Source organism: Rhea pennata, chromosome Z (genome assembly GCF_028389875.1).
Source record: "Rhea pennata isolate bPtePen1 chromosome Z, bPtePen1.pri, whole genome shotgun sequence".
In the NCBI taxonomy this organism is placed as follows: domain Eukaryota; kingdom Metazoa; phylum Chordata; class Aves; order Rheiformes; family Rheidae; genus Rhea; species Rhea pennata.
This window is the reverse complement of record NC_084702.1, coordinates 22295871-22308814: the sequence shown is the minus strand read 5'-3', so window position 1 is coordinate 22308814 and position 12944 is coordinate 22295871. Positions and strand designations below refer to the sequence as shown.

General features: G+C 36.1%; 1 protein-coding gene across 1 annotated transcript in view; it reads right to left on the bottom strand.

Moving 5' to 3' along the window:
* Positions 1-12240, bottom strand: part of DENND4C (DENN domain containing 4C) — a 72102-nt gene extending 59862 nt beyond the window's left edge. The window contains exon 1 of the mRNA XM_062600552.1: positions 12226-12240. Coding sequence (XP_062456536.1) covers positions 12226-12238 — 13 coding nt within the window. The 5' untranslated portion in view covers positions 12239-12240. The remainder of the gene's footprint in view (positions 1-12225) is intronic.
* Positions 12241-12944: the final 704 nt, after the last annotated feature.

Here is a 12944-nt window from a genome sequence, read left to right as displayed (position 1 = left end):
AATAGCACTTTAAAAAAATCCTAAATTGCAAAAACAACTTCATAGAAATGCAATGCCTAAGTTCTACCTGTCTTAACACAACCAGCTGTGGAACAAGAATGGTTGGACATTAACATGACTGAGTCTGAACATGTACATATGCAAATACAGGACCATTCATTTGTAATGATTTTCAAGGAAATATTTGAGAATGTAATGGCAGAGCTGTTCAAGTAGGTTACAAGCTACAAGATGACTGATTATCTTACAGAAGTCTATAGTATTGTGAAAAAAAATAAGGACAAGATGAAAGATAAGAGGCACTGCTTTTATCGTTAATTGAACTCAGTAAGTTGTATCAAGGCCTGGTACTGTAAATAAATTGTGCAAGTTTTCAACAATCCGGCTATCAGACATAAAAAACCACGTTCAAAGAAAACTTTTGATTCTGTATTAGTTCTGTGAACTAAAATATTTTTTGATAGCATCCATTCTAGACAAAAATGAATGTAATCAATTTGGCTGGAAAGTTTTCAAAAGTTCATGAGAGACCAAAGCACTACTGTAGGAAGAAAGCAGAAAAATCCTATTAAACCATCACAAGTAAGAAATCCCTATAAAAACACAGGCACCAAGTCTAGAAACAATAGATCAAACATCTGTGTTTCTGCTCATCTGCACATATAACACTGTTAGCAAGAAATACTAATTTTTGTGAATTACCTCTGCTTCAGGCTTCTGAAATGTCTAAGGCAATCCTACCGCTAGTGCTGAAAACTAAACTGTATCTAAAAAGTTCAATGAATATAGAAACTTGTCAAATTAGTGGACATAATTTAAAATAAAAGACCAAAGGCTAAAACAGCTCAAAGAAGGATGTGAGAAAGATTGTTCATTAAAGTATCAATTTTGTTTCTTAGAAGTTACAATTTTTCAGAATTGTTTTAGAAATGCAAATGGAAGACTAGTTTGAAATAATTTTGCCTCTAACAGAATACAATCAAGTTCTCCATTATCCTGAGTTTTAACTGCATTTTGTATGCTTCCTTCCCTCCCTCTATGTGCAACTCTTTGGTTTACTTAAGCAAAAATTACCAAAGGAAGTGAGTAAACCAGTCCCAAAGTACTTAGTAAATCAGATTCACAGAAGATACAAAAGTAACCTACTAAAGTAACCTACTATCATAGGATTCTGTCTTAGGAAATAGAATTGTGGTTTTAGTCAGATTTTTGCAGATTGTCAGAAAATACAGTTACTGTAGCTGAAAAAGTGAGGCAATAATGCAGTGGCATAAACGCTTATATCAAACCCAACAAAACTTTCAAATATAAAGTTCTGCAACAGTGGTTTGAACAGCTATTTACAAACTACAATTGATTGAAAATATCACTACATTAATAGATTCTGTGAGTCAGGATGCTCAAGAGCGTGAAAGTGCCCCTCAAATCCCAGAAGAAGAAAAGCGTGCAGGGAAATAAAACTTATTCCAGTCTCTCCTATCTCTACCAAACAGTTTACGTTTTCATACTGTACAGTAATTTCAAATTCCTAGTGGTATAAAAGTCACAGTGGTTACAGATATAAAGGGCTAAAAACATATTCAAAAGCGATCTACAAAGACTAGAGAAGAAGCAGTTGGAAACAATGAAGGAATGTTTGGTACCAATAAATGAAGTTCTATTGCCAAAGACAGAAATAGCAATGGAAAACATGTGAGAAGGGAAGAATGATAATCATTAAGCAGATCAGCTATATTTATTTATTCAGAAGACTGGTTTCATCTTGTTTTGTTAGTGTTGTATGCAAACTGTTCTTTCACATGACAAAAGATGACAATTACTTTCAGGAACTGGAAAACAGCCCAAAAGTTTTAAAGCAAGAAGTACTTTATAGACTTCACTTACTGCCTCAGTTGCAAACTTTAAGTGTTAGCTAAGCTCAGTATTATGTAATGAGTGAAACATCTGCAGCCCTGGAACATTCTTTGTTGGAGAACTCTTTCTGTAATTGGAAACTACTGGAGCAAAGCCAAATATAGTAGCCTGAAACAAAAATAAAACAGTAAAGAAAAAAAAAATCAAGGGATAATAGTCCAGTTGCTAAAAGCCCTCTGAGAGCCCAGATCTCCAAAAATTTTTTTGTGTGTTTTCTGGTGCTGGTTTTTGGAGTGGGAGAGGCTGGACTTTGTTTGATTTTGAGAGGGTGATGGGAAAGAAGAGGGGAAAAAAATGTTTGATTTCAGATTCACCTGAAAGGTTACTCAAAGTAAACTGTACACATTTGAGGTATGAGGTTTTTTCTTGTTGTCCTCTCTACTAAGCACTGAACTGGTTAAGTATTACCATTGAAATTATACTACCAGAATCTGTAATGACAGATATGCCAGATCACAGAATCAATGCTTCAATTTCACTTTTGTTAGCTGTCTGCAATACAACCAACCATATGTTTCCTGAAACTTCATGCTAAGCAGGCTTCCACCATTCCAGAGCATACTTTTACTAGTTTAGGGAAATATTTTCCCCATTCATACCTTTTTGTGAATAAAGCTACAGGAGGATGTAGATCATCATTTTTTTCTACAGATCTCTCCAGTAAGAACTTTAGTACTTCAAACACAAGCTGCTTTACCTATACTTTCAGAGCTTTGTAGCCTATCCCCATACTACCAAACACCTTTGCTGTTACCAAGAGGATGACTTCCATTTCTCTTTTGCCTGTGTTTCCATTCTCCAGTCACTGAGTTGTATGCTAGCATTTTCATTCTTTCCCTTCTGCTTTTCAATCTTGGAAGGAGATTATTAACACTTCAGAAGTCTGTCTTTTAAACCTCCTACCAGTTTCTCATTAAGAAACTCTCATTTGCCCAAATGCCTTAAAAAAACTCAATTAAAACCAAACACTTAATAGTAGTTAGAATGTTCATGCTTTTTTGTATTCAATACCTTTTATCTTATGTTTCAGCACTAAGAAGCTTAGAGGAGGAACTGTCTTTTGTTTTTTAAGGAGCACTAGGTATAGAGAGATTTTGATAAGCAGCACATTTGCAATGAGGTTTTGCATTATCACATCTGCAGCAAATGCAGTAGGAGTACAGGGCAGGTCTTGGAGTAATCCATCTACATCAGTCTCTTCACAGGCCACCTCATGACAAAGTTAGCACAGAAAAACAAACCAAGTATAAAAAGCTTACGCAAAGATATAGTGCCTGACAACTTCTGCCTTCAACTTTCAGAAGCCTTCTCTGTATTGTTAAGTGTTTCCATAAAGGTTCCTGAAAACAAGATCCTTGCTTAGCATTTAGGCTACTCTTTCTATTCCTAAATTTGAAGTGTTATAGTAATCTAAAAAAGTGCACTAATGGGTCAATAATTACCTCCCCTGTCTAACTCTTTTAGATCAACCACATTACTTAGAATAGTCACAAGAAAAGCCATGCACCTACTGCACACCACTCAAAGTTCAATTAAAAGTAGGGGAATGAAAAAACCTTCACAAATAAAAGTCATGAAATAAAACATGTTTCTGAGAAATAAAAGTAATGTGATTCACACACTTCATTGTGACTACAACTCTTGCTCCACAACAAATGTAACAATGTTGCTTAAGTCTGTATTGACAAAGGTCATTTTATTGACAAATAAGAAAATCTTTCCATTCTCTAGAAAATCTGATTATGTTTTACTTTGTTTTTCTGTTAAGAAAAGTTTCATTCACTTGTGAAACAACCTGAACATTTACCTTTTTACTACAAAATCAGAAAAACCTTCTCCCTTTCAGAATTCTACAATGCATTTAAAGAAACTTAGGCTTACATCCCTTGAAAGCTCTGGGGAATCAATCCTTACTTTTTGCTTTTGCTCACTCCTGTACATTCAATGAACATAGTATCTGAATCCAAAGATTACAACACAGTTTTCTGCATGTATGTCAAATGTGAGGTCATAAGAGTATCAAAATAAGTTTACTGTACGAAATTCTGAAGAAAAACAAAACATCATGAAACAGACTATACTAGAAAGATGGTAACACTTACAGAGACAAATGTATTGGTAACTATTTTCCTCAAGCAACAGGAAATATGTCAAAGCATAGCAAGGCTGAGATTTTCTGTATCAGTTAGTCTTATAATTTACTAGATGGGAAGTAAGAGACATTGCACGTTTTGACTATTCTCATAATAGTATTATCTACACTCAAAATATCCATACTGTATTTACTTGGTGCAGTTCTCAGACTAAATATTTAAAGGAAACTTGACTTTCTGGGATTAAATGCATAGATTAGAAACTGTAATAGTGATCTGGCTGGAGTACCTTTAAGAACATACCTGCTTAGTTAAATATACACATTGATCAAGGAAAAAAAGCCAGTCTTTTTGAACGTTTCTATCAATATCACTAGCAATAACAAACACATCTGTCTAAAAATGTGGAAAAACAGCCCTCCAGAGAACCTAAAAACTTACGTACAGTAGAATTGTGAAAGCAAAGTTTAATATTCAAGTCAAATTTTCTATTGTGCAAAGAGAAAGCAATGCTAGAAGTGAACTGTATTTGCTTTTTAACATTGTTGTGCCCTTCATATTATTATTACTAACTTTATTATTTGCAAAATTCATTTCTGCCATAATTTAGCTCATGCATTTGTCTTTCCATTTAAAATATTCATGATCATTATTTAATATTAATATCTATTGATATTAATATAGTTAATATGATTTAGTAACACACATCATAAATGAAAGAAAGTACCTCCCCTCAAAAATCTATTTTCTTTTTCACCGTAGACTATGTGACTATTGTGGACATGATTCACAATTGCTAGTACTACTATTTCTAGTTTAATCATCTAAGAACGCATAAATTTGATTTACTTAGAGGACTGGTCTCCATTTTTTCCAACCTGCTTAGAAATTCAACCAGGACTCCATTTCTAGGGTTTGTTCCCAAACAAACTGCACAACAGCACAGCCCCAGCACTCTACCCTATGCCCAGTAGCTGGGGCATGATACAACATAAGAGACCCCTATATCCATTTCGTTGCTCAGGGTGGACTGGAAATCACATTTCTGACTTTGCAAGAAAGTAAAAGTGTCATCATTAACTGTTCAGTGGAACAGCATCAACATAGGAGAATGAGGATGTTCCCTTACAATGTATCTGGTAGCAGATATTTAACATTACTGGCTCTGGGAGGAAGCAGGTAACAATAGCTAGCAGCCATATCGTATCACCTGCTAGGTGAGCCATCAGCATTTTAGTCCCTCCTCCAAGGGGAGCATCACAGAACCCTCTGTAACTCAGTTTTAGTGCTTTCTATTGATCTGAGCATCTTTTTCCTCCTTCTGCCATGTGTTTGCAGGGCTAGGGCAGCACCAATGCTCAATACAGCCAGAACAGTACAACTAGAGTGATATATGGTATCTTTGCACTACTCAGTCTGGACAACTCAAAAGCAAAGTGTTTTAACTCAGAAATCTAATCAATTTCCCTCCTACTCTCTCTCAGGAAGTGGGGAAATCAAACAGAGTTGTGACAACTCTTCAAGCATTAAGAAAAGCTCAGTAGGGTACCTAAAAGTCAGCAGCAAAACCTGAAACCAACTTTTTCTTCTGCAAGTTTGAAAAACTTTCTGCTGAGGAAAAGACATTTATCACTCAACAAAGTATTCTACTGAATGCCAGAGCCTTTGCTTAAAAAAGTAAATCCAGGCAGATCTCCACAAGTACATCCACACCAAGCCTGAGTGGTATTTTATCTCTGCTGCAAACACCACAATGCTATAAAAGAATTCTGTAAACCAAGCAAGTGTGCCAGTTAAGGGAAAGACGTTTTTGAAAAGGTACAGAGGTAATTATGCACTTGAAGCTTAAAGCACAACTTCCTTTCTCAGACTGCACATTACTGTTCATTAATACAGCTAGCAAAACAGCTGGAAGTTAGAGGAGTGATTTACAACAAGACTCTTAAATTTTTAAAAGAATCCGATCATAAAGACTAAGAAGCAAAGGTTTTGAGATACACCATACATCTGAAATCTCACTGAAGAAAGGAGGAAAGCTATAAAAAACCCCAACAAAATAGCTTAATGTGACAGGATTTGTTTTGTTTTCTTTGAACTATACTGAACTGTTGCATTACTAGTCATTACATTTGGGTTATGATGAGTCACTCACCACAAAAACTTGAGGTCTTCACATCTAGTTACCTTACAAGAAGGTGGCACAAAAAAAAATGTTAGAAGCAAAACGGCAACAATGCATATATTGGTTTGAAATGACACTGCCTTTGTAAGAATGCATGAATCACCCTGTGCATTTTTGGTAAAGATAAACTTTCTATTTGGTCTATCCATTCCTGAGGAGCATCCTCTCTCACTTACCGAGCATGTTGTACATTTGGCTTATTTCTGAAAGGAATACCCAAAAAGCCTACTCTTCAGAGAAGTATATATATTCTGATAAAAGCCTCAGTGTTGGTAGAACCAGATTTCAAACAAAAACGGTTTTGCTGAGTCTGTTCTGTTTGTAACTAATTCGTATGGGTATAAAAATCCCACAACTCTACTTATATAGCCTGTTAGCATAGAAAGCATTAGTGGTATGTTCCTCCTGTTTTATTCAAGGAGCAGGAAAACCTATCTTGTACAGAGAGCAATGCTTCTCAAACCCTAAAGCAGGGGGGCGAAAAAAGGGGTGGGGGACAAAGATGCATCCCCAAGGTCATGCAAGAATTTACAATCAGAAGAAACTTCTACATGTTCTCAAATATTTCACTGAGGAGTCTAACATCAAGAGTCAAGTAAACATTATGCAGACGATGTATAGACTTGCTTTTTCTAGTTTCATTAAAAACATAGAAAAAAATTACCATGTTTGTGCAGTTAGGAAATGCTCCCTTTTATGTCCTGCTTATACTTTAACATTCAAAACTTAAAGCAAATCCAGATGTAGCCTATAAGAAAATAATTACACCAGTGATTTTTTTCTAAAATTTGATCCCCATTTCTTTAACAAACCAGATCTACACAAAATAGTACTTTATGATTTACAAAAACTACAAGAAAATGATTTGTATTCATCCTCCTGCTATATCCAAATTTAACAAAACTTAAAGCTCCTTTGTGAGATCTATTTAGAAAGAAAAATTTAACCCCACATAGTTAGCTTTTTTAGGGTCTTTGCATAAAAAGTAGAAAGAAGAGTTTCAGAGAATAACTCAGAGCACCTAAATTTAAACTTCCAATAGGATTTATTTATACATTTTTACTTATATATTTAAACTTTCCTCTAAGAAGTAAGTGGGGGATTGCAGGAAAAGAATACAGACCAGAAAGATGCACCTCCATAATAATCTAAATCATCTGCAGTGAATATCTCTTTTCAGTCACCCCTTCAGCACTTTCAGAGGCTTAGCAGTTGTAAGTGCGTGCGTGCTTTACAAGCATTAAACATCTTCTCAGGCCATCCATATCCTTTAAATGATTTTCTTTGGTGACCGTGTAGCTCCTTTTTTTTTTTTTTTTTTTTTAAATGATTTATTTTAAGGAAACCTGCAAAAGATACTGCCTATGCCTTCAAAAAGGAACAAAACACAAAAGCAAACAAAAAAAAAATAAATAAACAAAAACTCCCAAAATCAAAACCAATCAAATAAAACTCAGTGTATTTATTTGATTTCATATTAACATCAGAGTAATTTTCTGCTGCTTGCATCTAGATAACGCAACATTTTATATTCTCATTAGAGTCATTCAGTACATAAAATGCTACTAGAGAGCACTCAAAATGGCAAGAAAATAAAGAAAGGGCAGGAACAAATTATTCCCTAATCCAGGCAAACTGCTGCTGTCACTTTCAGTGACAGCTGGTTTATCAGCTGCTGAAAACTGGCCCCACCTGCTTTCAGATTTTGCAATAATTCCATTCAATGATTGTAGTAACTCACCAAAAAACCTGTTGCTATGACTCAGTTTGTCTTATTTTTCCTTTCTATAACTTTCTCTTAAATTCAGCCTTTTATCTTGTAAAAGCGTCAGCGCTTACATGCATATAGCTATATACGACTCCCTTTCTTGCTTTCTCCCGAAATGTTAAGTGCTTGAACCAAGTATCCTTCATACGCTCATCCTAGTTAGCTATCACTAGTTATTGTGGTTCTTTCAACTTCATCCACCTTTTTATCCCTATCTACTGGAGCCCTTAACTACTCACTGCAAATAAACATTTCCCACGAAAAGCAAAAAAAAATGTTGATTTACCGATTATTATTCTCTCTTCTGAAATCAAAAAGATATACTTTACACCTTATACAGTAAAAATGGAGCCCATTTTACTCACAAGATTTCAACCTGTGTGAGGTTTTTTATCTAGAGGAGTCTAGTTTCTTCCCCAAAAGAAAAGGAAAAAAAAAAATAGAGCTACGCTATGTGACACCAGGCACATGCAGCATGGGAAACACAGGGGATAAAAAAAATAGGAGTCTTTCACCAGTCACACAATGCCTCATCATGAAAGACTTGGAAAGATGAAGAGCACTGAAGAACATACTAGTGGCTCAACTTCAGATCAAGTATTACTGATCAAAGGTTGTAATTAATCAGAAAAGCAAAAGCTATCACTGAAATGCTTAGGTCCTGAGAGATAGCAAGAACATAAGGCTTACTTGCGTCTCATGAAAAATAGCTAAATTTTGTAGCAGAACCACAATTTATTCACTGCCCAAAACACTTCCATTTTAAGAGGAAGAAAGCTTCTACTATTCTGGAGGCTTGCAATTGTAAACTCAGCTTTTGCAGCTACAGCTGAACAGCTTAATTTGCAAGTCAATTCCTGATTTACACTATTTTTAACATCTTTTAGACAGGCTTTTGGTTGATGCATGGAAAACATCAAGTCTCTTTAGTGAGTTTTTTTTTTTTTTTTTTTTGAGAGTAAAAAAAACAGTTTCACAAAATGTGAAGATGAAAGCAGAGTATGGTAAAACTGGCTGGTTGTATTAGCTAAAACGAAGTAAATGGAACGTTTTAATGACACGCAGACAAACTTTAAACACGAAATTACAGGTGCATTTTTACTGTTCTCTATAGAAATAGCCTTGAGTTTGCTGATCAAAAAAAAGTGAAAACAAGAAGTCACATGCATAACCAGAGAACGTTATTATAACCTTTGCTATTCTGAAAATCCTTTCAAGTTTCACTACGAGATGCCAAAAGAAACAATAAGCATCAGGACCACATTTTTACCCTTGAGGAAACTGTAAGCAGCATGAAACAGAATACAGTGCTAACCAAGACAAATCTTACTATTCCACTCCAATTCGGAATGCGTTACCCAATGTAAGTGTATTCTTAAGAACTTTTAAATGAGAAAATCTGTACACACAGAAATTATGACAGGTATAGCCACAAGGATAACTAAATAGGAAACAGTCAGACTCTGCCAGAACCTTGAACCATCTTGAACTCACTCACTTAGCATCTAAAAACTATTTGCACAGAGGTCAAAGCTGTAAACCTTTATCTCCACAAACCTGCAGAAACAAATCACTGTCATTATCATCACTAAAGTACAGTACTGTCAACAACACTATTTTATTTTTCATCTAACAGGAAAGAAGCAGCATCACATTTCTGTGTAACTGAAGGCAATATGCTACGTTCATAATAGACTTGAGAGGGATAATTTTTGTAGTAAGTCAGAAGCTGCAGAGTAGATCAAAGCCCAAAGACTTCAGTTTACAGCCTCCAAGAAGCAGAGAGGAAATCAGGTCTCATGCCGCACAGTACAGCTTGGAAGGCAAACTAACTCTCATTTTACAAATCTGAACAAGCACTAATGAACCACCATCTGCCCAGTCAGGTGGGAAACAATTTAATAACACAATTGTGATCCTCACAAAATATTTTAGAGTTCTTCCACCCCAAGATCTTCAGCATCATAAATACTACAAAACTATATTGAATGGTATTCCAGAAAATGGTATTCTGAAGATAGATAATCCACTCTTTGGGATGGCAAGAGGCAGAGGAAGTTGAAAAAATAATAACAATCCCAATAGACAGTCATTTCTACACTGAAAGCTACCGCTAAACAAAAAGATGCTAAAGATGCTAGATTTAGGAGGTCACAACACTTTTTTTTGGGGGGAGGAGGAAGTTTACTCAGAAGACTAAGTCAGACAAAAAAGGGGATACTACTACATAAGACTAACAAAGATCACAAAGCATGCCAAATAGTTTTCACACAGGGGAAAAAAAATTGCTTTCTGCCTATAGCTATCACTGAAATCTTTCTAAAAGATTAATAAGAGACCTGATCTTACATAAAAGTCAAAAAAGATTATCTTACCTTCCTGTAATGACTTTCTCAGTAACACCTTTCTCACCTCAGTCTACTGAAACTTTATTCATTTATTATTTTTAAGCAAACACTGATGTGTGTGTCAAGGCTAAGTCTAGATCTTAGTTGTCAAAAAAAAAGGAGAAAAAAAAAAAAAAAAAAAAAAAAAAGAACACACATCAGAGTTGTATTCCAGATCTAGTACCTCTACTACAGGTTCAGGAATGGAGCTTAGAAAGAATGAAGTTTAAAAGGATACCATTTTGAGCACTGTATTTTAAAAATATGTAGCACTATTACTCCAAATGGGAATCCACACAATCCGAGTCAAACAATGATCCATATCTTCGTTAGTATAGCTCAGTTTTGCTTGCTTTAAACAGCAGAGAAGGAAACATTTTAATTCATAAGAAATTATCAAAAAATTGCATATGAGAACAATCTTACATACAGTCTTTGACACTTAAACAGAAACATTATGGAAGATATGGTCCAAGAATAAATATAACCAGAGACCCCATTACATTAATTTTACTATTGAGAGCCCAACCTTAAAGCTGAACTGTCCAATTTAGATATTTAAGAAATTTCTACCTCATTTTCCCAATAAATCTGATTCTTGAGATTTTAGACAGTAGTAAGCATGTGTATGTCCGGTAACCTTTTCTAACACAAAAATCTTAAGTCATATAGCACTTAATATTTATATTCTGGCTTCTGCTGTACTCTTTCAGTGCACTACTCAAAACAAATGCATTATTAGCATTTCATATTCATGGGAAGAGTATAGAGCAGCCGGCAAATTAAAAAAAAAAAAAAAAAAAGACTTACAGTCACATATTTTTTGTACCACATATTTGAAATATATATGCTAGGCTGGTTAGCTACTAAGATTGCTCATCACTGCTTTTCACAACAAAGCCAACAACAAAAAAAAAAAATTCCAGACCATTTTGCAAATAGATATGAAGTAATTTGCATTCCATCATTCTTCCCACCTAGAAAACACAGAATTTACTCCCTCAACCTTTAACATGACACCTTATAAGTGAAACAAAAGCTTTTTCTAATTTTGTGCTTAGCAGACACAAGAAAATACCCCCCAAAAATCACTAAAACAAATCATTGTCTTTTTATTAACATGCATGGGGGCTAAAATTTAGTTTGGCAAAAAAACGCCACAACAAGCCAAAAAAAAAAAAATGCAACAAAGACAAGAAAAAAAAGTCCTCTAGAAGCCAAACCAACTATAACTCAGAGGGAAAAAGAAAGACAGACAAAAGATCAAGTATCCCATTTGTTTACAAACTAAGCCCTCATGCAAGAGATCTTAAAGAGCATTAAATTTGTCTAGAGCATTAAATTTGAAATCAGTCCACTACCAATTATTTCAAGTAAGACGATCCACATTCGGAATATGCTCGATTAATCTTTCCTAGCAGCAAAAGATGGGACAATATATCAAAAACATTTTTATAGAACAGGTATTTTATCTAGATTTAACATAATTTTGTTTAGCTTTTGGATGCTTTCTGAGATTGTAATATCAACAATGTATCGGACACTCAGGAAGATAACAATGTTTGGTATTAACAGCACAGCTAATCAGTTTCAATCATATTTAAAACTTCTGACAGGAAGGCACTAATATATCACCAGACCCTATTGCTACACAGTAGTCCCCAAATTATCTAGTCACTATCAGATATCCCTAGATGATGGTGCTGGTTGACTGGATTTCACGGCTCTAGCGATTTTTTTGAATCTGTAGCATCCTTCTAACAACCATGACACTGCTGTTCAAAACCTACATTTCAGCACAGCAGTAAAGCCTGGCAGTTCAGACACGCTAGCATTTCACACAGCAGCAATAGGTACTTCACAGAAGCAAGAACTAAGTACCTGGAGCTCTCATTGCTGTCTGAGCACTACTGAGGGGCCTCGTTTCAAGCAAAGGTTAAATTCTCTGACGTAGCAAACTAGGGGTGGAGCTGACACATGTTAAAGGAGAAAAATGGAGGAAAAAAAATGCTGGCGCTGCCCAGAGACTCACCTGCAGCGCCTGCCACCTGTGCTGGGCTGCCTCAGCCGCTTTTCCTCCCCAGCTAAGCCTCCCACCCGCCGGGCGTCAGCCCGCACACGGCGCCCGCCGGGCACCAGAAGGCACGAAGGAAGCGAAACACACCCATTCGGAACAGTTGCGACGAATGGGAGCACGGAATTCAATAATAATATATATATATATATTAAAAAACAAACAAAGAAAAACAAAAAACAAAAAAAAACAAAAAAAAACAAAAAAACCAAAAAAAACCCTCCGCCCTCCCCACCCTGCGCAGCGTGGTGGAACGGCCAGTCCCAGCGAGGGGAGCAGCTAGGCAGCTCTAACTGGGGAAGAGAAGGAAGGAGGGGAAATACGAGCCCTTCCCGGGGACTAGCTCGGCGCTAGGGAAACACGCCACACGTCCTTCCCTCTCCGGCGGGGAGGAAAATTTCCTGCGGAGGTGGAAGGGGGAGGGAAGGGACTGGAAGGCATTGGTGCCCCCGTCCCCCCCGCTATAGTGTCAGCTTCCTGCCGCGCCCCGGGCAGGGGGCAGTGGAAGAGGGACGCGGCGCCAGGT